General features: G+C 43.2%; 1 protein-coding gene across 4 annotated transcripts in view; it reads right to left on the reverse strand.

Moving 5' to 3' along the window:
* Positions 1–722: 722 nt before the first annotated feature.
* The window catches only part of GIGYF2 (GRB10 interacting GYF protein 2), a 148684-nt gene continuing 123041 nt past the window's right edge, over positions 723–26365 (reverse strand). For 3 of the 4 annotated variants that reach the window (XM_084638196.1, XM_084638198.1, XM_084638199.1), the window contains 9 exons: positions 25864–26034; positions 22718–22954; positions 21609–21731; positions 18146–18346; positions 17786–17991; positions 17295–17449; positions 8452–8606; positions 7883–8030; positions 723–2491 (listed from right to left, as the gene is read on the reverse strand). In XM_084638196.1, the coding sequence (XP_084494322.1) occupies positions 2424–2491; positions 7883–8030; positions 8452–8606; positions 17295–17449; positions 17786–17991; positions 18146–18346; positions 21609–21731; positions 22718–22954; positions 25864–26034 (1464 nt within the window). In that variant the 3' untranslated portion in view covers positions 723–2423. The remainder of the gene's footprint in view (positions 2492–7882; positions 8031–8451; positions 8607–17294; positions 17450–17785; positions 17992–18145; positions 18347–21608; positions 21732–22717; positions 22955–25863; positions 26035–26365) is intronic. The other variant, XM_084638197.1, reaches the window with a different exon arrangement.

Raw genomic sequence — 26365 nt, forward strand, 5'->3', positions numbered from 1 at the left:
AAAATTTTGAGCTAAAGCACACTGGGGGTGAAGTGGGAGCACGCCTGGAGATAAGTAGGAAACAAAGTAACATCAATCAATGTAATCCTTTTTTTAACATGTGAACGGTAAAGGACCAATTACCTCTCCATCATGTCCTCAAACTTTAGCAGGATTTTCCTCACCAAAACACAAGCAGCAGCAAACGACAGCTAGTATTTGGATTGGGGAGAAGTAAAAGCATGATTTTGTCTAAAAACGGTAAATGTACAGAATGCACTCAGAGAGCCCTTCCCCCAAGCTGAAGTGTTCAGGGTAAACCTCTCCCTTCTTTAGTAAAGATAACTGGGCTGGGAGGGTGCTTGCTGGTTTACTCAGATACTTACTTTGTGTGTTTGAAATTCATAACAGAAAACAAGCTAAAGGTTGATCTTTCCTCCATAAACAAGGTGACTGTAAATGCATGTGTGCGTGTATGGAAGGAAAGGGGAGTGAAGATTGTGTGGCAGAGTTTTCCAATCTCGGCCTACTGATGTTTATTTTGAATTCTAAAATTATCAAGTAGAAAAACCAGCAACATTCCACAGGAGACCAGGAATAAAGCAGCAGCTGTTGCTCCACATCCTGTGTATTTGCTTGATGTTTCTTGATGAAAACTTTGATGAAGGTCAAGCTTCAGGTTGGTTTTAGCACCAGGAATAATCTCAAAAATCATCTTAGACAAAAGCAAGCAGAAAATGCGCTCTTAGATATAATACAACCAGGTTTTATTTAAGTTCTCTCTTTTTCCCCCCCCGCACACTGGCAAAAGTTCAGAGGGAGTTTAAAGTTTTGTAAACATTTTAACTACCCCTCTTCCCCCCCTTTATGACTTTACAAAGCAAAGGAGACAGGGAGACCAGATTTGCAACAGTTCCAAGTCTCTCCGTGCTATTAGATCCAAAAACTATATACAAGTCTGCAGCAGTCTCTGTATAGTTACTGTACAAGTTTGGGGGGGAGGAGGAGGAAGAGAGAGGAGGAAGAGGGGAAGATTACCCCCCAAAATGAATAAACCAAATGAAATAAAACCCAAAGCCAAACTGCTCTGGAGTAACTCGAGCCGCCTTCTTCAGGCAGTGATGACAAAGACAGACACCTTTACACAGCTCCACCCAAATGGCAGCCTCTCCCCCCCACAAGCACACTGCAGCCCTCTGGGAATGGGAGGTAGGATCGGGGGGTCAAATTAAGTGCATTTTGCAGTTTCAGGTTTTTGTTTTTTTTAAAACTTCTGCAGAGAGAGCTGGGATTACATAAATATTTAATTATTATGGATCGGAATTGAAGGGATGTTCAGCAATTGAAGGTGTAGAAGGGGAATCCGTGCCATTGCCTCACACCTCACTTTCTCCCTCTCCACGGTTTATAGGAGTTCAGATGCTGCCTACAGTCAGGTTCTCTTTTAAATCTCATTCCATTATGAAGAGGATGGTCTCTGCCCCTTAACTTGCATGCAATTGTAACACAAAACTGAATCACTACCATAGGAACCCAGCTGAGACTGTGGGGGATACTTGTTTGGAAAGTAATGTCCTTCCCCACCCAAGACTGTAGCTGTCTCTTAAACGAGACAAATTCACAGCAGAAGGGCCTCCAATAAACTGGTCCTATCCCTATGAAAGTAATATTTAAGGGAGTAATTTCAACCTGAACAGAAGAAATACACCCTCCCCTACCCCCATTATACATTCCCATTTGTCCAGGAAGGCTGGAGGTTGTTGGCGGGAGAACTCCAGTAACTATCATCACTACCTAATGAAGACAGACTCAAGCTTTCCCTCCAAAATTAATGTGCTGAGAGGGGCTGGCAGGGGGTGTGCAACATCAAACCAATCCAAGTTAAACTCCACCACCCACCACCACCCTCTCCTGCTGTTGCCAGTTCTAAAGTTAGCTTATGAATGCAACTCCTGGATTTGGAGAGCACCTCTTGTCCTGATGGAGCACTTAAGTCAGTATCTGTGTGGCATTTTGGTTTTGACCAATCTCTGTTAACCACAAACTCTCTCCATGATTGCAAAAGTTGGATGTGATAAGCATGACCGGGGAAAGGAAGATACCATTTGCAGAATCCCAGTAGACTTTCCAGATAAATCAGCAGAAGAAATGACAGCACAGTGAACGCGTGCTGCCTGCAGTCAGCCTTTTTGGGAATGGGTCCTATCTCCCACCCACCTAGGAGACAGAGCAAAGTCCACATGTCTATAGGCTGACAGAGACAACAATGACTATGCAACCTGGGGCAGAAAGATTTTGTTGGGGCTAGAAGCAGCAGCCTGAGATGATTGATTCTGTAAGTAACTGCAAGGCGAAGAAAAATGCAAGTTGGAGAAAGGACGGTGTCCAAAGGTGGAGAATCCATGGTTAACAGACACAGGAAAAGCTGGTCAATCTGCACAAGATCAGTAGTCTTCCAAAGTCTCTATTTCTCCCATATTGAGCCGCTCTGATGAGGCATTCACTGAAAATCCTGTAAAACAAAAGAAGCAATGTTTTAGTCTGGTTGTGCATGTGTAAGTATGATATAATCAGTTTTATTTATTATATGCAACTACTGCTTAAAGGAGGAAGTGGAGAATACATGTCTAATTAAACTGTGGGAGAAATTCATTGCAGACTGTAACTACCCAAACTGCAATTTGACCAAGACACCAGGGTTGTCATGCATAGACTTGGACAAAGTGCCATAGGATCTTTAGTGATTAATCATTAACAGCTTGGTCCTGAGTCTCTCAAAAGATGGCACCTTCAGCATCACTGTGCCTGAACACCACGGATAGTACTGTCTCAGAAGGAAGAATGCTTAAAGCACAACACAGTAGTATTTCTAAGATGTTCTTCAGTCGAGTATTTAGATGGTACAGGAAGCAGGGCTGGCTGGTGCAAAGATCTAACATCCAAGGACTGACCCTGCTCATCCCTGCTTAGCTTCTGAAGATTTGATGAACTTTCAGTCTGAAGTGGTATCAGCTTCCTGTTTAAAACCACTCTTTTACAACTAGAAGCCAGATGGAGACAGCATGCAGATGTACCAATAGGCACAAATTTAGGATTAAAAGCACCATTAAATGTTTGTACTATTTTCAATCCCTACATGCTTTTCATCTATTAACTATTATTCAGGAAATCCAATATACACTTAAAAATAACCCCCAAGTTTTAAATCATATAAATGCTGAAGATCAGATGTACTAAAGAAAGCTGAAAGGGAAAGAATGCACACCAATGTTAGAAATTCAATGCAAAGCCAGTATCTGTAGAAAAATGATTTGGATAAGGATACAAAGGTATTGTCACATCCATTCTAAACTTTGGAACTTGTCAGTTTTGTACAGATCTTATTTGAACACCAAGAGAGAGGAAGCTACAGGGAACCATGCTTTATTTTCTTTAGACAGTATATGTATTCAGAGAGATTAATATGTGATAGCTATGCAATTTAATTTGCTGCATATTATATCCACTTTTTAAAAATTGGATATGTTTAAGGTATTTACTAAGCCAAGTGGGCTCCACTGGATGGTATATTAATTCCTATAATTTGAAAAAAATGTTTTCTAGTTGAGAAAGTCCTTGTAATAAAAGGCTATACATTTAAGCTCTGTTACAAATAATTTTATTTAAAATTCTGTATCTCAATTTAATATCACTGATACATCAGTAGACTTTAACCATTCAATTAAATAACCATAACAGAGTCATTTGACATGCATGTACACAGACAGGGGAAGAGGTAATATTTTTATTGGACCTCTTCTGTTCGTGGAAGGTAAAAGCTTTTGAGCTACACAGAGCTCTTCTTCAGGTCTGGGGAAGGAAGCAAAGGGCATGTAGAGGTAAGTTTGAATTCGTGTTTGCAGTTTTCATATAGAAATGTGCGTATGAACTCTAATATGAAAATACTTATTTTGCTGAAAACAGTATGTGCAATCTAGTGGATAAGGATGCTGATTTTAATATAGTTTGAGGATCACAGTACTGTTTTCAGGGAGTGGTTTAAAATGTATTAAAATCTCTTCCAATGTGTAATATGGATGGATATGTTAATCTTTATTTTTAAAAAATAATAAAGCAGCAGTGTTAGAATATAGATATTCAGGCCTGCCTGTAAAGGCGTATACTTTAAGAACTTAGGTGTATTTTTATCACTTAGCGGCATCAGAGTTGGGAAGGGGAACACGGGGTAAATTCTCTGCAGCATCAGAGCTGGGACCAGAACACTGGGGAACAGACTAACAGCATACAGAGATAAGCCCCACTGGTGTGAAGGGCTTCGGAATATGCTTGCTTGGAAATTAACCCCAATAAACATCGTATTGTCTTCACTTCGGACTTCTGGTCTTTTGCTGCTTGATGTCTGTGTGACAAAAACCAGGGAAGTGGGAGGGTGAAGGGAAAGCCCTCTAACAAGTAGCATCTGAACGAAAATATTAGTGAATACTATCCCTTAAGTTACAAGGTAGCAGCAAACTCATTGAAGTTAATGGGAGTTATGTGGCTAAACCACAATGCAGCTTTTGAAATATTTCCCCCTATTTTTATTTATGAAAGCAGGCAATTCAGAACAAGAAGACTGCCCATTGGCTAGAGATGTAAGGTTTATAAAAAGAACAAGATTATAAAAGATTTTGCCCACTACATGACCCTTTTAAACAAGACAATTAGGGGAACTGTGAAGCTCCCACTCTTCGATTCATGAACTCTGTCCTGTTAAGAGATTCAAATGTGGGAAGGAATGGGTGGGACTGGGGAACACATGTATGTTTGTGCAGACCTCATTCATCAAAAATATCAATTACCTCATTGGAGATCACAGTCTATATGTATGAATAAAGTATGCAGAGTAGTTACAGTAACCAAGCAAACAGGATAGAATCCCTAGCTGTGGTGAAGGTGTACAGAAAGGTAAAAAGACCAAGTCTCAGGGAAAATGATCAAGGGGAAACTGGGAGGGGCTTTCAGTATTTCATGGCTTCGGGATAGAAAACACAAGGAATTACAGGCCAGGGAGAAGTGCATCAGAGGCATAGACAATGAAGCTGTTTCAAACATGGAGACAGAAATGAGATGAGGCTCCAGATTTTGAAGAGCTGTAATTGAGGGAGACATGAAAGGAGAAATTACAGCAGTAAGAGTTCTGGTAGATGAAGCAATAGTACATATGCTATATATAGAGTTGGTTTACAGACGGAGGAGGAGGAGGAGGAGAGAGAAGTGACAGGCTGAGCCCCTCGTCACGGGGAGAGGGGATATGAACAGAAGAGCTGACTGAAGGAGTTATATGAAGCTGGAATTTTAGTTTCCATTTTATCATCGCACAGACCTGGATATGTTCATCCCATACCAGTACTGCACAGATGCCTGCTTTCTCACTCTTTTCTAATATTACAACAAAAACTTAGCACTTATTTAATGCTTTTCAGCTTCAAAGCACTTTAGAGACATCTTCACATCAATCCTGCCGTGGTAAAGAAAGAATCTTCCCCATCTACAAAGAGAAACTGAGGCAAAAGTCAAGATCACAGAAGGAGTCAGTATCAGATCCAGAATTAGAACTCTGGAGTTCGTGATGCCAAATCCTGAACTCAAACAATGTCTGTGATCCTTAACAGGTGACTAGCTTTGCTAATTTCTTTTTAAAATATATTTGTGCTTTCACAGAATGACATTTGATTTTTTGCAAAAGAAAGTATTTCTCCAAACATCAGTATTGCCAATCCATCATTTACATTTGATCTAAAAAGATATGGACCTTTTTGAGGCCTAAGGAACAGAAAAGATTTAATTTTATAATATCCCCATCTAATAGTTAAATTTGCTTTATATGTAAAAAAGTTACATTAAATGGCACTACTGAATTCCTTCCAAAAACCCTAAGGTGGCAGTTAGATCAACATCCTGAATCACTGCAAAATTATTAGTGATATCTTCGTTTAAACTGAGATGTCAGAGGCCTTACTGTCATAAAAATAAATATTCATTTTTAATCTTTAATTAAATCTAGGTATGGAAAGTTAAAAAATGGAAGCAGAAAACCAATGCTGCAAATTCTGTCTTAAGAAAGAACAGATTCTTATGGGTAGCTTTTGAAATGTCAGGAAATGTAATTTTTATTATGCAAGATCCTTCTATATTTTCCCAAACTGCAGTATTTGTTCTCATGATTATATTTACTATATCAGAAAAAGGCTGAATTTAGCTGAAGAGCCTTATTAACCCTTCTTTTAATATCCTTAAAGATCCAGGATATCTAAAGTAGAAGACCAAACTTCAATTAATTTAAAAAGCAATAAAACAGAATCAGCTTCTCCTCTTCACACATCAAAGAGATGCCCAAGATATGTATATCTGATGCTTAGCTAAAATCGTATAGAACCTCAATTTTTCATTTTAACAGTTTACCCGTAATGAAAAATACCCTTGTGTCATAAATATAAAGGAAAGGGTAACCACCTTTCTATATAAAGCGCTATAAAATCCCTCCTGGCCAGAGGCAACATCCTGTTACCTGTGAAGGGTTAACAAGCTCAGCTAACCTGGCTGGCAACTGACCCAAAGGACCAATAAGGGGACAAGATACTTTCAAGATACTTTTCCCTGTGTTAAGAGGGAAGTTTATTCCTGTTTTCTGTAACTTTAAGATTTTGCCGAGAGGGGGATCCTCTGTGTTTTGAATCTGAATACCCTGTAAAGTATTTTCCATCTTGATTTTACAGAGATGATTTTTACTTTTTTTTTTTTTTTTTTTTTTTTAAATAAAATCCTTCTTTTAAGAACCTGACTGATTTTTCCATTGTTCCAAGATCCAGTGGTTTGGGTCTTTGATGATTTTGTAACCAATTGGTTAGGATATTATTCTCAAGCCTCCCCAGGAAAGGGCGTGTGTAGGGCTTGGGGGGATATTTGGGGGGGGGGGGGGAGGGAAGACATCTCCAAGTGGTCTCTTTCCCTGTTCTTTGCTTAAAACACTTGGTGGTGGCAGCGTACTGTTCAAGGACAAGACAAAGTCTGTACGTGGGGAAGTTTTTGACCTAAACTGGTAAGAATAAGCTTAGGGGGTCTTTCATGCGGGTCCCCAGATCTGTACCCTAGAGTTCAGAGTGGGGAAGGAACCCTGACACCATGTAAATTCATTTGTTCTCTACTTCCACAGCCAGAAGTCTTTTCTTCCTATCTCCACAAGGCTTTGCTTGGATTCTTCCAACCTATTTCCAAGGTGAGTAATTTCAGAATCGGGTCAAGTTTGACATTTAAGGGTCAACCAACTCCTCAAGACCACAAATTACAGGAAGAATTGATTCCAAACTGATATTTTTTCCTTTTCTATAAAAATAATTTTTTAAAAAAAAATCTGCTAAATTGGCTCTTTCCATCTGTTTGTAACTGTCAGAGGGGAACACGTTCAGGATTATGCCTTGCTCATCATACTGACTCCTGATAAAACCACCGCAGATGTACCTGTCTAAAAGGCCCCCCATCTTCTTTTTCTGCGTCTGTTTGGGTAAAGTGATAAACTGAGCATGAACATAGGTACCTCCTTAAACCATCTCAGAAGCATATAATTGTATTATATATATTGTACACCACACACCCAGCATCACCTGTAGCAGTGGTAGGAGTACTGGACTGGCAGAGTCTCAGAGCAGCCTTCAAAAATGCAATGAATTTGTTGTAAATAATTTTAAAATACAGACTACTCTAAAGGGGCTTCCCTCCATCTTTCTTGCATATATTTGATGTATTAATGTCTAGGACTTACGAAAGACCCAAAAAGGACTTTGCAGATGGAACAAAAATTATGACCTCTATCCCAAATAAGCCACTTAGAGGAAGATGCTCATTTTCAAGTATCAAAACTCACCTAACAAACTGGGATCTGCTCGAACCATTTTCTGTTTCTTCTTTTTCTTGCCACTCTGCACAGCTTCGAAGTTGGATTGCTGGTTGTTGCTCTGATTCGTCTGAAAGACGGAATGCAGTGCACTATGGTTCATCCCCCACACCGAATCCTGAAACAAACCAATTCTAGATTACAAGTTAGAATTAAACGTTGCCTGCTCACTGGAAATACACAGATGACACCAAGTCACTTTCCATATGACATGGATAGTAGAATATCCATTAACCTATCCAATAAATTTATCTCTTTTCTAGAACTAATCCTGCACCATAAAATTATCTCCCTATAAAGTTATTTACACAAGATCTCAGATAGTTACACAGCTAACAAGGGACAGATAGATTCTGTACAATTCCACAGGAATACCTGAAATATGTTTCCTCCCCCCAGTCTAGATAATTTACCCCTTTCACCACCAAGAGCTAAATACAGAAATGCAGACTGTCACTGAGCCTTTGCTACCCTCTCCAGAAATACTATCAATGTACTTCAAGATCCTCCTTCAAAGCAAAGAACAAGCAAATATGTACCTGCTGCTGCTGACTGGCTTTTTGTTTGGCACGGCGCTCTAGAAACTGCTTGGCAAATTCCTTGGCCTCAGGGGTATCTCCAAGGTAGGCTCTGATGTAATCATGGACCTCATATGGAGACTCCACTTCCTTCAGGAAAGAAACAAACGTGGGAACTGCAATACGAGGGGAAGAAGATGGACCATGAGAGAGACGTGTGCTGATGCAGGAGTGTGTGTGTGCAAAAACCAAACAAACTTTGTATACTTTATTCAATATTCTTTATCAAACTATCAACCATTGTAAACAGCCTCTCCTGTTAAATTCCCCATAATATAGCCCCAGCAAAAAACGGTTACTAACCTTTCCATAACTTGTTCTTCGAGATGTGTTGCTCATATCGATTCCATGTTTGGCAACAGTGCATACAGCACAACCCATCCGTAAGATTTTTCCCTTGGTGGTGTATGTTGGGCTGGCTCTAATGCCTCTGATGCCGCGCACTTATGCACTGGTATAAGGGGCACCGCCAGCCCCACATCCTCTCAGTTCCTTCTCACCAGCTAACTTTGACAGAGGATGGGGTCCATCTCCTCGTAGCATGCCTGAATACAGGACATTATTCAGGATGAGATTCTCTGGGCTGAAACCAGCAGGGCTTTCATCCTCTCTGCTATAGCCACAAAGAGTTGCACAGATCTACAGAACAGCTTAGTCCTCTCAATGTAGAAGGCTTGGGCACGCCTGACATCCAACGAATTAATCCACTGCTCTTCCAAATTCCTGTGCAGTTTTGGGAAGAAACTGGCAGGAAAATGGCTTGGTTGCTATGAAACTGCAAGACCACCCTTAGAAGGAAAACTGGTTGGGGGCACAGTTGAACCTTGCTCTTGAAGAACACTGTGTACAGTGGTTCTGATGTAAGGGCCCAGACTTCAAAGACCCTTCTGGCCAAGGTAATCACTACCAGGAAGGCGACTTTCCAGGAAACAGCCAATAGATGACACAATGCTAGTGGCTCAAAGGGAGGGCCCATGAGTCTTGACAGGACTGGATTTAAATCCCATGGGGGAACTGGCTCAGGAATCTGAGGATGAAGTCTCTCCAACCCTTTAAGAAAGGAGATGGACATCTTTTTTTGTGTGAGAAAACTGACCTATCGCCAGTTGGTGGGTGGAAGGCTACTACTACTACTAAGATCACTACTAGGTGTACCTTGATAGATGCTGAGCCTGACCTTGTTGTTTTCGGTAGAGCAGGTAAATCCTATATAGACTGAAGGGGAGACCGGAGTTGAAGAAAGACCTCGTTGGGAAGACCATATCAAGAAATGCTTCCACTTGGCCACGTAGGTAGCCCTAGTAGATGGGTAGATCTGGTGGACTTGTTCTGAACAGGCTCTCTTCTCCAGGTTCAACCATGGAGCTGCCACAGAGGTTTGGGTAGCGTACACAGCCATGGTCTTGTGCTATTGGGTCCAGGTGGAGTGGGAGCGGTAGCAGGGGTGCTACTGACAGCATGCCGAACCACTGTTGGCATGGCCACACCAGAGCTTTAACAACAACTCTAACCTTGTCCCACTTGATTTTCAGAAGGATCTTGTACACTAGAGGAACTGGAGGAAATGAGTAGAATAGGAGCTCTGTCCATTGAAGGCATCTGAAAGGGAGCCTGGGCTCTGTCCACATAGAGATAAAAACTAATGGTATTTCATGTTCTGCCTGGTTGCGAACAGGTCTACCTGAGGAGACCCCCACCTTTGGAAGATGAACCTGGTGACCTCTGGGTGAAGGCACCACTTATGGTGAGAGAAGAAAGATCTGCTGAGGTGATCTGCCAGGGCGTTCTGGGCTCCCGGAAGATGGGAAGCTTCAAGCAGGAGTCCCATAAGCGGATAGCCTCCTGACACAGGGCAGAGAAGCATGTTCCTCACTGCTTGCTGATGTAGATCATGGCCGCTGTGTTGGCTGTAAATACTTTTACTACTTTACCCATGATCTGTGGAAGAAACATTTGGCAAGCTAAGTGGACCATTTTGAGCTCCCTGATGTTTATGTGTAGGGAGACCTCTTCCTGGGACCACAGGCCCTTTGTCCTGAGGCAGCTGAGGTGGACTCCCCATCCTAGATTGGAAACGACTGAAACAAGGGACACGAATGATTGGAGAATTGCTAACATAGTTCCTATTTTTAAGAAAGGGAAAAAAAGTGATCCAAGTAATTATAGGCCTGTTAGTTTGACATCTGTAGTATGCAAGGTCTTGGAAAAAATTTTGAAGGAGAAGGTAGTTAAGGACATTGAAGTCAATGGTAAATGGGACAAAATACAACATGGTTTTACAAAAGGTAGATCGTACCAAACCAACCTGATCTCCTTCTTTGAGAGAGGAACAGATTTTTTAAATAAAGGAAACGCAGTGGATCTAATTTACTTAGATTTTAGTAAGGCGTTTGATACTGTGCCACATGGGGAATTATTAGTTAAATTGGATAAGATGGGCATCAATAGGAAAATTGAAAGGTGGATAGGGAATTGGTTAAAGGGGAGACTACAACGGGTCCTACTGAAAGGTGAACTGTCAAGTTGGAGGGAGGTTACCAGTGGAGTTCCTCAAGGATCAGTTTTGGGACCAATCTTATTTAATCTTTTTATTACTGACCTGGGCACAAAAAGTGGGAGTGTGCTAATAAAGTTTGCAGATGATACAAAGCTGGGAGGTATTGCTAATTTAGAGAAGGACAGGGATACCCTATAGGAGGATCTGGATGACCTTGTAAACTGGAGTAATAGGAATAGGATGAAATTTAATAGTGAGAAGTGTAAGGTCATGCATTTAGGGATTAATAACAAGAATTTTAGTTATAAGCTAGGGACGCATCAACTAAAAGTAACGGAGGAGGAAAAGGACCTTGGAGTATTGGTTGATCATAGGATGACTATGAGCTGCCAATGTGATATGGCTGTGAAAAAAGCTAATGTCGTCTTGGGATGCATCAGGAGAGGTATTTCCAGTAGGGATAAGGAGGTTTTAGTACCGTTATATAAGGCACTGGTGAGACCTCACCTGGAATACTGTGTGCAGTTCTAGTCTCCCATGTTTAAGAAGGATGAATTCAAACTGGAACAGGTACAGAGAAGGGCTACTAGGATGATCCGAGGAATGGAAAACTTGTCTTATGAAAGGAGACTCAGGGAGCTTGGCTTGTTTAGCCTAACTAAAAGAAGGTTGAGGGGAAATATGATTGCTCTCTATAAATATATCAGAGGGATAAATACCAGAGAGGGAGAGGAATTATTTAAACTCAGTACCAATGTGGACACAAGAACAAATGGATATAAACTGGCCACTAGGAAATTTAGATTAGAAATTAGACGAAGGTTTCTAACCATCAGAGGAGTGAAGTTTTGGAATAGCCTTCCGAGGGAAGTAGTGGGGGCAAAAGATCTATCTTGCTTTAAGATTAAACTTGATAAGTTTATGGAGGAGATGGTATGATGGGATAACATGGTTTTGGTAATTAAATATTCATGGTAAATAGGCCCAATGGCCTGTGATGGGTTTTTAGATGGGGTAAGATCCAAGTTACCCGGGAAAGAATTTTCTGTAGTATCTGGCTGATGAATCTTGCCCATATGCTCAGGGTTTAGCTGATCGCCATATTTGGGGTCGGGAAGGAATTTTCCTCCAGGGCAGATTGGAAGGCCCTGGAGGTTTTTCGCCTTCCTCTGTAGCATGGGGCACGGGTCACTTGCTGGAGGATTCTCTGCTCCTTGAGGTCTTCAAACTACAATTTGAGGACTTCAATAGCACAGATATAGGTGTGAGGTCTTTTTTAGGAGTGGTGGGTGAAATTCTGTGGCCTGCATTGTGCAGGAAGTCAGACTAGATGATCATAATGGTCCCTTCTGGCCTAAATATCTATGAATCTATGAATGGCTGGGGGATGACAAAGGCAACACCTGCCGTTGCCGACTGGGGGTCCTTCCACCAGTCAAGAGAGGTGAAGATCGGGTCTGGAACAGTAAACACGAAGTCCAAGTGTTGTATGTTTGGTGAGTGCACTGAAGCAAACCATGTCTGCAGGGATCTGAGGCGCAGCATTGCATGCCATACCAAGTAAGTGCTTGCGGCCATGTGTCCCAGAAGTCTGAGGCAAACCCAGGCTGTTGTGATGGCGTATGCCTTGACCCTGCATATCAGATCTGACATGGTCTGGAAATGGGCCTCTGGACAGAAGGCGTTGGCGTGGGTTGAGTCTAGTACTGCCCCAATAAAATCTATTCTCTGTACTGAGATGAGAGTTGACTTTTTTGTTTATCAACAGACACAATGCTTGGAAGGTAGCTTGGACCAGGCTGATGCTGGTCTTTACTTGAGCACATGAATAGCCCTTCATCAGCCAGTTGTCTAAGTATGGGTAGAATTAGACCCCTTGCCTTCTGAGGATGGCTGCGACCACTGCCATGCATTTCGTAAAAACCAAGGGGGCTGCAGATAGAACAAAGGTAAGGGTGGTGAATTGGTAATGGGTCTGGTTTCTTCTGTGGCCTTGGAAGATGGAAACGTGAAAACCGGCATCCTTCAAGTCGAGGGCGGTGTACCAGTCTCCTGGATCCAGGGAGGGAACAATGGAGACCAGGGAGACCATGTGGGTCGAAGACCACCCTGGCTCTTTGGGATTAGAAAATATTGGGAATAAACCCCTTCTCCTCGGGATTAGAAAATATTGGGAATAAAACCCCTTCTCCTCTCAATTTCTAAGGCACCTCCTCCACAGCCCCCACCTGTAGGAGGGTTTGCACCTCTTGGGCTAGAAGTTGCTCATAAGAAGCGTCCCTGAAGAGGGACAGGGATGGGAGGGAAGGGTGGAGGAAAACAGAAGGGTATAACTGTCCACCACTGTACTTAGAACCCAGCAGTCTGATACGATGAAAGACTACACCAGGCTGAAGTGGGAAAGTCGGTCTGAAAACAAAAAGGGGATAGGCTCCGATGAGGGAAACGGGTATAGCACCCTGAGCGCACCTTCAATGTTGGGGCCTCTGGAGTATCTATGCAATCCCGGTAGTGAGATTGAGGTGGATGGAAGCGGTTGACAACACTTGTAACCCTTGCTCCTTCTCCTGAACAGGTCCCATCGTGGCAGTGGCGCCGAGAAGCGAGCTGGCTGGTGAGGCCTGAAATGCTTCCTCGAAAGAGCAGGAGCATAGAGGCCCAGGGACCTGAGGGCAGCCTTTAACTCCTTCAGCCCATGGAGCTTTATGTCCATTTTATCTGAAAACAGTGACATACCCTTGAATGGAAGGTCTTGGATTGACTGCTGGACCTCCTGTGGTAGCCTCAAAGATTGCAACCAAGAGCATCACCTCATGGCCACTGCAGAAGCCATTGTTCTGGCTGCGTCCAGGGTCTACTAGAGTGAGGCTCTAGCTATGTTCTTTCCCTCCTCTAAGAGAGTGGAGAACTCCTGCCTGGAGTCCAGAGGCAATAAGTCTTTAAATTTCATCAAAGAATCCCACATGTTGCGATCACATCTCCCCAGCAGGACTTCAAGATATGCAGCTGCAATCTACCTATTGAATACATTTTTCTGCCAAACAGAGCTAGTTTCTTTAAGTCTTTATTTGGAGGTAATGCTTGCCTGGCCTTGCCTGTCCCTCTCATTGGCCGGCACTGGAGCCAGGAGGAGGGTGAGAGTATAAGTACTTTGGCTGTCATGTATTTCTTCTCTTCCCTCTTCAAAGTGGGAGGGAGAGAAGATGGGGTCTGCCACAGGGTTCTGACTAGATCCAAAAGAAGCTACGTTGATGGATAGGGCCATCTTTGATGGTGCTACTGCAGCCAAAATGTCAATGTGGCTATGGAAAGACTCCTTGAGCACCTCAACATCTAGTCCCAGATTAGCAGCTATTCTCTTTAGAAGCTCCTGTTGGGCTCCAAAGTCATCTTGCAACAGCGAGCCACTTGGCTCCAAGGTGGCTTCACCTGGGGAGGAGGAGGAAGAGACCTGTACCAGAGAGGGAGTTCCACCTCATCTTCTGCCCTTATTACCTCCATTGGGCCCACATCATGTGTGTGTCAGTACTGGGCTCGGTACTGGAATCAGGGTATGGTGGTGAATGGAGCTATGTGGCAGCCCGCCTCTCGGATGCAACCATAGGACCAGTGGACGATGGTCCTGGTACAGAGGAAAATCTCCATTAGTTCCAAAATAGTCACTGCATCGGCCACTATCCTCCTGACCAGTTGCCAGTGTGTGACCCATACCCGGGTCCAGTGACATGTAGAATGGGTACCAGCTGCAGCTCTTGGGATGGGCATAGGGCTCCACCGCAGACTCCAAAAAAGAGTCCTTCTGACGTGACCATGGCTTCTGCCATTTGGTGCCAAAGGTCTGGGAACCAGTGCCGGACCAGGGATGACCTTGCAGAAGGAAGGAAGGGCCAGCTTGCCTCTAGAAGGTATCTAGGGCCCAGGTGCTGGGAAAGAGCTTGGAGCACCATGTTCTCTCCTGTTCATTGGAGTTAGTGATTGTCCCATCAGGGTTGGTGATACCGAGAGAGATAAGTCCTTGGTGGCTGCAAAGGCCTCCAGGGTAGAAGGCACTTATCACACTGGAGCCACAATGACTTCCTGGCATCAGCGGGGGTGGGTCCCACACTGAACTCAAAGGCCCTCAGGGTGGAGTCGACTGTGCCATCATGGGTTCGGGGGTGGAGGATGCACTCCACTGCCTTCCCCTTGTTTGCCTTTCTTTGGCACAGAGGAGTGTCCTCTCTCGGCTTTTTTCTCACCACCAGAGATGGAGAATGGTGCTGAGAAGAGCGTGGTGCCAGAAAGGCGTGTCACACTGAAGCTGAAGTGCTTGGTGCCGAATCCGAGTGGCTTGGCTCTAATGCTGGTCTAACAGCAACTTCCGTTAGGATAGCCCTCAGTCTAGCTCAGAGGTGAGCAAACTATGGTCTGCGGGACCATCCTGGCAGCCCTTGAGCTCCCAGCCGGGGAGAATAGCCCTCCTCTCCCGCAGCCTCAGCTCGCTGTGTCACCAGCACTCTGGGCAGCGGGGCTGCAAGCTTCTGCCAGGCATCGCGGCTGTGAGAGCTGCCAGCCTGCCCTGGTACTCTAGACTGCGCGGTGGCGTGGCTGGCTCTTGCCAGGCAGCGAGGCTGCCAGTCCTGGTGCTCTGAGCAGCATGGTAAGGGGGCAGGGAGTCCCAGGGGGCAGTCAGGGGAGAGGGGCTTGGGATAGGGGGTCGGATCTCAGGGGGGACGGTCAGGGGACAAGGAGCGGGGGGGTTGGATGGATGTGGGGTCTGAGGGGGGCAGTCAGGGGGTGGGAAATGGAAGGGGGCCAGGCTGTTTGGGGAGACACAGCCTTACCTACCCTGCCCTCCATACAGTTTTGGAACCCCAATTTGGCCCTCAGGCCTAAAAGTTTGCCCCACCCAATGTCTAGCTTCTCTGTCTTTCTTTGTATGAGGCTTAAAGTCCTGACAGACCTGACAGTGCTCTCCTACCTGAGATTCTCCCAGACACTTCAGATAACTGGAGTGTGGGTCGCTCACCTGCACAGGTTTGCCACAGGAGGCACAAGGTTTGAAGCCCAGGGATTGGGGCATGCCTGAGCCCAGGGTCAAAGGGAGCCCCTCTACATTAAAGGAGAAGGACTAACTTTCTACACTAGTACTGTTTACACTAATACTATACTAAGACTAAAACTAAGCTAAAGAGAAGAAACCATTGAAAACACCTTGCTGAAACAAAAAGGGATGTTCCAGCAACCATCAAAAGCGGTAAGAAGGAACTGAGAGCATGTGGGACCAGCACTGCCCCTTATATTGGCGCATAAGCGTGCAGTACCAGAGGGCACGAGAACTGGCCTGACAGATACCACTGAGGGGAAAATCTCCAACAGTGCATGCAGCACACTCACACCTAATGTGGAATGAACATGAGCAAACACTCGAAGAACATATTGTGGCAGACATTCTACTATTTTACGTACAGAAAAGGAGACAGTCCCCTCTCACCCTACTGTGATGTGCAAGAAAATTAAGTGTACAACCACGAGGGCAAGTGAACCACTGCTTCATGACTCGCAGTTCCTAACTTAAAAAGAAAAGGAGTACTTGTGGCACCTTAGAGACTAACAAATTTATGTGAGGATAAGCTTTTGTGAGCTACAGCTCACTTCATCAGCTGCATGCATCCGATGAAGTGAGCTGTAGCTCACAAAAGCTTATGCTCAAATAAATGTGTTAGTCTCTAAGGTACCATAAGTACTCCTTTTCTTTTTGCAGATACAGACTAACACGGCCGCTACTCTTAAACAGTTCCTAACTTGACTCATTTTGCAGCAGAGTTAATATCAGAAGCTCAGTGAACCCCAGGCTCAAATGGACCATAAACAATCCTCTGCTCTTATGCCGCAATCAATACAATTTTACTGACTGAAGCATCAGACCAGAGCATAGTTCATTCAAACTGTACCCCAAAAATGCTTTAGAGAGTTACAATGTTAATAATATTGCATGTATTTAGAACTAGGCTAAATTCTCATTCATCTGTGACCTGTCACCTCCATCCAAAAGGAACCATTTTTATGGGTGAGAGTGGGAGAGTCTGGAATTAGTCCCAATTCTATTCTACCTGCATATTTTACCCAAAGAGGGAAGACAATGCAGTGCAGTTTATAGCAATGCCATTTCCCAGCTAATTATGCCCTCTTGCTGAATGAACCAAACAGCACCTTGGTAGAAATGCAGTCATCATCCACAGAATTTCATGTGTGCAAATGTACAAATGTGATGTTGTTCTTCATATACTGTTACAAAGCATAACATTCATTCTTTCCTGCTTCTTACCATCTAAGTTGTTCGCTGTGTTGAGTGCATGAAGCATCTGTTCACACCACTGAGTGAATCCATCCTGGGCTTTAGTAACCCCTTGGAACAACTTCAACAGCTTCTCCTCTTCTTCCGCCTTCTTGTTCTGTCTGCTCGTAATTCCTATGGATTTACTGACAAAGAAATTGTAAATATTGCATACTATGCCTGAAACAGCCATCGATTATCTTAGACAATATTATCTAAGATAACAGTGCATAGCCTACAAAAGCCCATGGATTTACAGAGGGCCAGTAATGTTTAAGAGTCAACTTATTTTCCTAGTGGATAAGAAAAATCAAAGAAATTGGGACTCTGTGGACAGCCTATAAGCTGTTTGTTGCTAAACACTATTTTAAGACAGTGGTACAGAATTTTCAAGAACCAGAGGTGATGAAGCTATAGTTGGTTAAAATATGAGTGCAATACTAGCAGTCCTTTGCCAAAAACAAATTCCTCCCGATTCCTACCTGAGGCTGGCATTGCTCTTGTTTTTATTGGTTGAGTTACGAGGCCCCATTTCTTTCACTGCATCGTCCCAGAACCCCATATTTGAGTTTTTGGTGTCAGCATTGCTCCAGATGCTGCTGACTAGATCAGATGCCCACTGGCTGGTGGGATTAGTGTTTAGAGAGCCCCACACTGAATTCCCAATGCTGCTGTGCAGGTTAGAATGCTGTTGAAACAGAACAGAAATGAGACCCTGGTTATTAGCATCAGGTCTGGAGAAACAGCAGCAATGTCTCAGAAAACCAAAATGGAGTGTGATGAGAGGGGAACAATGCAAGTAACAATTCTCCATGTTCTGGTTAGGTAAATAAGATATGCACCGTAGTACTGCGGACTCTGTTCGGCTGCTGTTGCTGCTGCTGCTGCTGTTGCTTCTGCATCTGCCTCGCCTCTTCCTGCTGTATTTCCAAGAGAGATTTGGTAGCGCCTGTTGGCTTGGTGACATTACCCCAACCTGACATTTTTTGTTGCTGCTGTTGCTGCTGAAGGGCTTTCATCAGTTCACGCTGCTGACGTCTTTGCTGTTGCATGCAAAAAGAAACAACATGCCTTTCTTACTCTCTGAAGATAATTACTATTGGGGATACTGGTTTCAGTTTGTTTGTTTTTTGTCGACATGAGCAGCAGTGTCACAATGTAGGCCTCAGCCTTTAAAGCATGTCAGACAGATATGGGGTTCTCAACCTTTTTCTTTCTGAGGCCCCCCTAACATGCTGTAAAAACTCCACGTCTTACCTGTGCCACAACAATAGTCAGAGGATGAAAATACCACCTATGTCTCTCAAATATATCCTTGATTTTTGTAGTCAAGAGAACTGACAACTTCTTGGACAAAAGGGGGCAGCAGCTTTGAACTGGCATGAAAACTAAAGAATCTACCATTATCTGAACTTCTGGTTAAAGTGTCATAAGAGCTTATGGTACTAATGAAATTTCAGAGAAATTCAAACTGTGTCAAAATTATCATCTGTATATTTTGTTTTGGGTTTAACGTGTGATAGCCTTCCATGTGTCAGTGGCATAGCTTGGCTATGGTTAGGACCTGGGCAATTTTGAACTAGATTAACATTCTTTAATAAATAAGTAACTGAAGATCTAAATCCTACTTTAGAATTGTTAACCTCTTACTCAGGTTAACAGTAGTGTAGACATACCCACAGATGTTAACGGTAAAACAAAATAGCAGCCATGTGAATCCTAAGAGGATGTAAAGATAATATGAAAGGATCCATGCTATTTCAACCCAGACGCAGAACTAGTGACTCCCTCGTCCACACTCCAGGACTTCCACTGCACTGTCCACGTGGGACGTTACTGAATGGCAACCTGGTGCACTGTAGAGTCATACCCTACTTTGCCACCAGTAACTTGAAATGTGGACAAGCCCTATGAGTTGTATCTGAAGTGCCCTAGTCCCGGGATTGAAAACAGGAATGGAAAATGGATCTCTCTCATTTGCTAAAGACGATGACAATCATGCAACATGTCTCCTGTTTTGCTACAGGAAAGGGTAAGAAAGGTAGAAACATATGTAGTAGATTACCCATCAATGCTTTTCACTAATGAATGCAAAAATATGTATCTTCTTTGAGATTCATGTTTAAGTTACTGTTAAATTTGTGTTTTGGAATGTGGTGAACTGTTTCCCAATCCAGAGACTACTTGCAAAGGAGAGGGCTGGTTTTTTTTTTTACTAACTGGTAGAGGTTACCTCCCAATGTGGTTGTCTTCCCTCTGATAAAGAGACATTTTAAGTACAAGCTCTTGTTTCGCTCTCTCTGTCAGAAGTGGACAACTTAAAGTGCTAAGTGGGAAATTGCCCAGTTCCTAATCTTGATAACTTATTGTATGCAGTGTTGTTGTAGCTATGTCAGTCCCAGAATGTTAGAGACAAGGTGGGTGAGGTAATATATTTTTTGGATCAACTCCTGCTAGTGAGAGCACCAAGATTACAGAGAGCTTTTCTTCAGATATTATGGATACAGTACCATGAACGCAACTGTAGCCATGAGACCCAATATTTGCAGTATGAGTTCTTAAACTTTTTAACCGGCCAAGTAAATATACAGAAAATTTATAAGACCTCCCAGGATGCTTACAGAAAACACCAAGGGATGCTCAGATTAAAGTTTTACAGTAGTTATAATACCCACATCTCAAACTCTCATCTGCTCCAAATTTCTACTTTGCTGATCTTCTATACCACTTTCTGAATGTAAATCCACATAATATTTTGGTGCAGGATTTTTCAAGCTCTCGTAGCATTTATTATTTGGAAAGCTATCAACAGGATCAGCATTACCTGGGAATTTAATGATACCCATAGGGAAAAAGAAAGAGTTCTACACTCTGAACTTGTTTCTACTATAAAAACATCTGCTGTATTGAGCTTCTGGACATCAGACATGGAAGGGAAGATAAGAATTTTTGGCCCAAAGAAGATTATTTCTGTTTTTACAAAAGGAACATCGGGACCCAAACCTGTCTAAATGAACAAAAAATAACTAAGGATAAGTCTACATAGTTCATGGCAGTGAATCTCATAGACCCGGTTGACCTCCAAGGCTCCTACTAGCACTCTAAAAATAGATGTGTAGACTGTGCTTTGAAGTTGCAGCTCGGGCTGGAGCTTAGGCTCTGAAAGCACATTCCCTCCCTGGAGGCTTGCCCACAGGCAACTTGTGGAGGGGCTGGGGGGGGGGGGGGAATGTGGGATCATGTGTCCCCCTCCCCAAACTTGCTGATTGGCTTGTACTGAGCACGCTCAGTAACACTGTTGAAGCCAGCTGCCCTCACTCTGCCACCTCCCCCCCGCCACACTATTGACAGACACGGATCATCTCTGGGCTCACTGCTGCAGGTTGTGTAGATATATTCTAAGAGTACTACTTGTAGGTAAGATCCACAACAGCTCTACCCATATTTTGGTACTGTACCACACACACATTTGCAGCCTGTTCAGAAAGATTTGATTCTAGCTGTTGCATGCTCTTCTATGGCACAGCTAAGCAAGCTTTTTCCTCAACTGCCATTTAGAGACATTATACCTGGGGTTTAATATATATGGCATAGCTGATAATACTGCCAAGACTCCACTGTCTTTAGCCATGGCAAGTGAAATCAATCTAGGCCAAAGAAGATCAAGGGGCTAGTCAACCTAGCCACCAATCAGGAGAGTTATTCTACCACTTTAATTTTCTTCTTCCATATGCAAAAGAAAAACAGCCAAAAACCAAAAAGAACAAAAATTGCGGGTGGTCAATAACAAGAATAATGTAAGGATCAACAGCCCTCAAGAAGCACCCCAAGAGTAGCTTTATGAAGTGTCCATCTCAATCCCCACATTTTTCTACATTACGAAGACCTGCTTTGTTCTCTTAGAGTTTCATTTCCCCAACACTCACTTAATATAGTTGTGCAAATGCATCTCACCTTGATCTTCTGTGTTCCAGCACTGAGTGTCAACAAGAATTTACCAATGCACCTGTTATTCAAGTTCTGAATGTCCCCTGAACACATATCTCTAATATATTGCTGGGAGTGGATATTTGCATTCAAATACAGTTTAGGCTACAGGTTAAATTAGCTCTGTAGTTTCAAATAAGTACCTGGTTCTTCACCTGAAAGACAAAACAGCCCAGATGACTTGGTCCTATTTAAAAATTTGCTTATTACTGTTTTTCTTTTATATTTACTCACTTGATCAACAGCTAAGTAGAAACACAGCTAATTTTACTCCAACACATAGTTTACAGACCTCAAACCTACTTCAACTGAATTTACCTCCTCTCGAAGCTGCCGCTCTCTCTCTTCTTCAAGCTTTTGGATTTCTGCCAATGATAATGTGGTCTGGGACTGACATGCTCCTGAGCTGGATTGCTGGCCCCATGTTGAAGAAGAAGGGAGCTGGGAAAAAAGTAGGAAATAATAACAATTACAAATTCTCTGAAGTGAACACTACTGAAACTGCAAACATACAGACAAATCTTTTGATCCCACTGAATAGAAGGGATACTACAAGATACCCAAAGGTCTGCTTTAAAGGTATCAGTTTTTCAGTGCAGTCATATTTTTGTTATATGTGCTTGCAGCTGCAAGGCAGTGTCAGGGCCAGCTGTGTCCCATGAACAATTACGTAATAGGATACAAACTGTTATTCAAAAAAATGGCAACAACTTTGGGGACTAAAACATGTGCATTTGCCGAATAAAAAATTAGTTACAATGCATAAACCATTTTGATCATTTTTTTTCCCCTCAAAAACAGCATGGTATTTACTTGAAGCATATTTAAGGCTCAGTTACCTCACATTGGAGGCTACTAAAACAACTGAAAGCCAAACAGTATAAATGTTTTTCAAATTAAGAACTACAAAAAGGAGGAATTAAAAAAGACTTCTTGTAGGTGCTAGCTGCAAGGTGAGTTGGGGCCTGTGATGTAGAGATCACTCTTATGTGGACCAAGGGATGCCACCTTTCCACCAGACAAACTAAGCCACATGCTTTCAGGTCTCCATCAACAACTCAGCTCCTTAAAAACAAGCCATGACTCTCCTCGAAGTGGAATAAAAAAATTATGTTATTTTTCTCTTCCGGCAACCTTTCTTGGCTGGCTGAGCTCTCTCTTCCTTCCTTTCCATTTGTTTTAATTTACTCTCCCCTTGTTTCTCTCATCCTTCACCAAATATCGAGCATCTCTTCCTCCCCAACAACTCTTTGCTTTCCCTTCTCCTTCCTCATCATACAGTTCCACCACTCAGTTCCCTTTCTCTTGATTCAGTCCAATTAACTAGACGCCTTCCAAGCTAGTTCCATTGGTCCTACACTATGGGGACGTTTTAACTGCACACATCAGTTGAGTGGGAAGGAAGTTAGCTTGTGGAAGAGCATTACCTTCATCTGTGCAAGTTGCTGCTGCTGCTGCTGCTGCTGCAACCGGCGCAGAGCCTCCTGTTGCTGCTGCCTTTGTCTTAATAATTCCTTCTGGCGCTGGAGTTCCAGCTCCTTGTGCTTTCGCTCTTCCTCTTCAAGCTGTAGTCTGGCTGCCTCCTCTTCCATGTGCAACCGGTTTTCCTCTAGTCGACGCTGGGCCTCCTCCTCTTCACGTGCCCATTTGGCAGCTTCCTCTTCCTTCCCAGGATACAAAGAACAGTAAAGTCTCTAAGAGGACTCAGAAGATCTAAATTACTTCATGAAACGTGATACTTGGAAGCTTTTTATTTAATTGTACAAATATGGTCAGTAAAGAACACATTTATTCAACTTTATCCTTTTCAGGCTGAGAAAATAATTTGGTCTATTGTCCTTCAAAATACAGATTTCACAATACTCCCTGAATTAGAAGGGAAGCTTTCCTTATGGTGAAAGTTAGCTACAGGTCAGACAGGACAGAGGGAAAACCAAATACTGCCCCACCTTTTCCCTGGGATTTTTATTCATATTATTACTGTGCACCTCTACTACTTGCTACTAGCCCTCTCAGTGAAGTGCTGCTGCCATGAACACATGAAATGAGGAAAAGTAGAATAAAAAAGGGAGACAAGGTTTGCAGATCAGATTAGAAATGAGGGGGAGGGAAATTAACACCCAAAAGATAAGATTTGTCTATTTCATACCACTAGAACAGCAAAGGAGAAGGCTCTTAAACCAACAAGCACAAGATTATGTGGCGGGATAATGAAGGAAGTATTGCTAGATGAATTGCTAGAGTAGGAAGAGGAACAGAGACAGACACTGACAGGAAGTTATGAATTTTAACAGTGGGCAACTTTAAAGTGGATTCTGAAGCTTATGTGGAGACAATGAAGTTGTCTGGGGACAGATGTGATGAAGACACTTGTCATAACTATAAGGGTAGCCTAAAATTGCTCCTTACCTGTAAGGGGTTAAGAAGCTCAAATAACCTGGTTGGCACCTGACCAAAGGAACCAAGGGGGACAAAAGATACTTTCAAATTGGGGAGGGGCGGGGGGGAAGGAGGCTTTGTTTTGGGTTCTTTTTTTCTGTGTTCGTTTGCTCTTGGGACTAAGGGGTCCAGACATCAATCCATGTCCTCCAAACCATTCTGAACCAGTCTCTCATATTACAGAAATTGTAAGTACAGCCAGGCAAGGCGTACTAGTTTATCTTTGTTTTCTCAACTTGTGAATTTTCCCTTTGCTGGAGGGAGATTTATCCATGTTTTGTTGTAACTTTGAAACTAAGGCTAGAGGGGGTTCCCTCTGTGTTTTGTGCATCCTTTGTTACCCTGTAAAGTTATCTTCCAACCTGATTTTACAGAGGGGATTTTTACCTTTCCCCTTTTTTTTTTTTTTTTTTTAAATAAAATTCTTCTTTTAAGAACGGATTGATTTTTTTTCAGTGTCCAAAGATCCAGGGATTTGGGTCTGTGTTCACTTTGTAACCAATTGGTTAGGATATTATTCTCAAGCCTCCCCGGGAAAGGGGGTGTAAAGGCTTGGGGGGATATTTTGGGGGAATAGGAACTCCAAGTGGTCCTTTCCCCGATTTTTTGTCTAAATCACTTGGTGGCGGCAGCATACTGTTCAAGGACAAGGCGGAATTTGTGCCTTGGAAAGTTTTTAACCTAAGCTGGTAAATACAAGCTTAGGGGGTCTTGAATGCAGGTTCCCACATCTTTACCCCAGAGTTCAGAGTGGGGAAGGAACCCTGACCACTTTTAAAAAAAAGTGTAAGATGGCTGGCAGAAGGAGTGGACACATAATGGAATCTATAAAGCTAGAACTTAGGAGGCCACAAAAAAAGGAAGTTACAGTAGCCAAGGCAAGAGGATATGAAGGAGTATGGATAAGGTTTTCAAGCAGGAGTGCAAACTTGGCAGAGTGGAGTCAGGCAGATTGGCAAACACAGGCATTGTGGGAGAAGAGTCAAGGATTATACAGTATTCTGTAGTAATGTCCAAAACACTACATCTTACAGAGTAAATATTTTACACTATCATGGTAGAATACTATAAACATTTTGCCCCCCTTTTTAAATTAATGACCACAGACTGGAAAGCTTAGGCCACAACATATTCTGGAGCCCCAGTCAAATATGTAATGGAAAGTAAAACATTCAACAAATATAGCTCTGTCACAGGCTGGCTGGCCCCTTAAACTATTCCCACTGAGCTGAGTGTGATAGTGACTTGATGATTGATAAAGATGCAGAAGATCAGAGAGAGGACTATTTAAACAGATCTGTGAACTCAGGAGAGGAGACCCAGGAGAGAGTGGAACAAGGGGATTTTCCTCTCTGGGAGAGGCTAAGTGAAGTCAGGCTGGAAGAGGCTCACAGGGAACAAGTTAGGTTCTTGGGGGGTAGAGCCAAAGATAGGACCTGTAAAGAGTAGGGAGACTTCTGACGTAAATTGCTGGAGTCCCTGGGGAAAGGAGGCAGTACGGGGAATCCTGCTAGAGGAAAAAGCCACAGAGAACAAACAAGCAGGCTGGCTCCTGTGAAGGGCCAAAGCACCAATGCTTGTTGGAGAATAGTGGCTTCAGGAAGATTTATGTTAGGCAGGACAGTGCTTGATACCAGAGACAGTGAAAGGCAGTGGAATGCTAGGAAAGGGTTGAGAACCAGGCCCAGAAGATAAGTTGATTATTTGGGACTCTGAACTACATTGGACATTTTGATAATCTGGAAGGGCTCAGAACTAGCTACTTCTCAGCCAGAACTGAGTGGCATGCAAAGACAGATGGCCTGCAGGGGGCAATAGAGACAACCCCCCCTGCAACATGGCATGGTGCAAGGAGGCGCTCCGCTGATGAATGTGAACTGCTACCTACTCCACCTTCTCAACAAAAAAGTTGTGACGGCTTCCCACAGCATAAAGTTTGTTCATCCTTATTACCAGGTTGAAAGGAAAATGTAATCCATGTTCAATCAGTTTAATTCTGCCCACATGCAGTTCCACTACCAGATTCCCATCCTGATCAGAAAGGCTCATCCTCTCCTCAGCTGGTATTACTATTAAGTCTCTGTGTTCACTCAGTTCCAGCATCTCCCATGCCTGAGCATGGTAAATCCCTTACATTCATTTTCACCTGTTTACGAAGCAACTCTTCTCGCTGACGTCTTTCCTCCTCTTCTCTTCTCCTCTCCTCCAACCTTCTAAGTGCTTCCTCCTGTTGTTGTCGTTCCTCTTCCTCCCGCTGTCGTCTTAGTGCAATTTCCTGCTCTCTCTGCCGCCTCAGGGCTTCTTCCTAAAGATGGGAACAAAAGTGATACACACCAATTCACTAAACAGAACACCAGGTGGTCTGGCCACAGGAGTTGTCTCATGGAAACCTGGGCACCCAACCTTTTTTTTTTTTGGTGTGTTAGTGTTAACACAAAGCATATTATAAAAATCCTAGAATCCCAAAAATACAAAGCCATGGGTTAACAAATATTGTGGTAGGACATGCATCCCCAAGACAAGTGAGTTTTGATGAAAACATTGGTTGTTTTTAGGTTGGAATGGTCTCCCAGCTGGTACTAAGGGCGGGGTGGGGGGAGGATGCCACGCCATGGCATGCAGCCCGGCACCCCTGT

Source organism: Lepidochelys olivacea (assembly GCF_965140295.1).
Source record: "Lepidochelys olivacea isolate rLepOli2 genome assembly, chromosome: 9".
Classification (NCBI taxonomy): domain Eukaryota; kingdom Metazoa; phylum Chordata; order Testudines; family Cheloniidae; genus Lepidochelys; species Lepidochelys olivacea.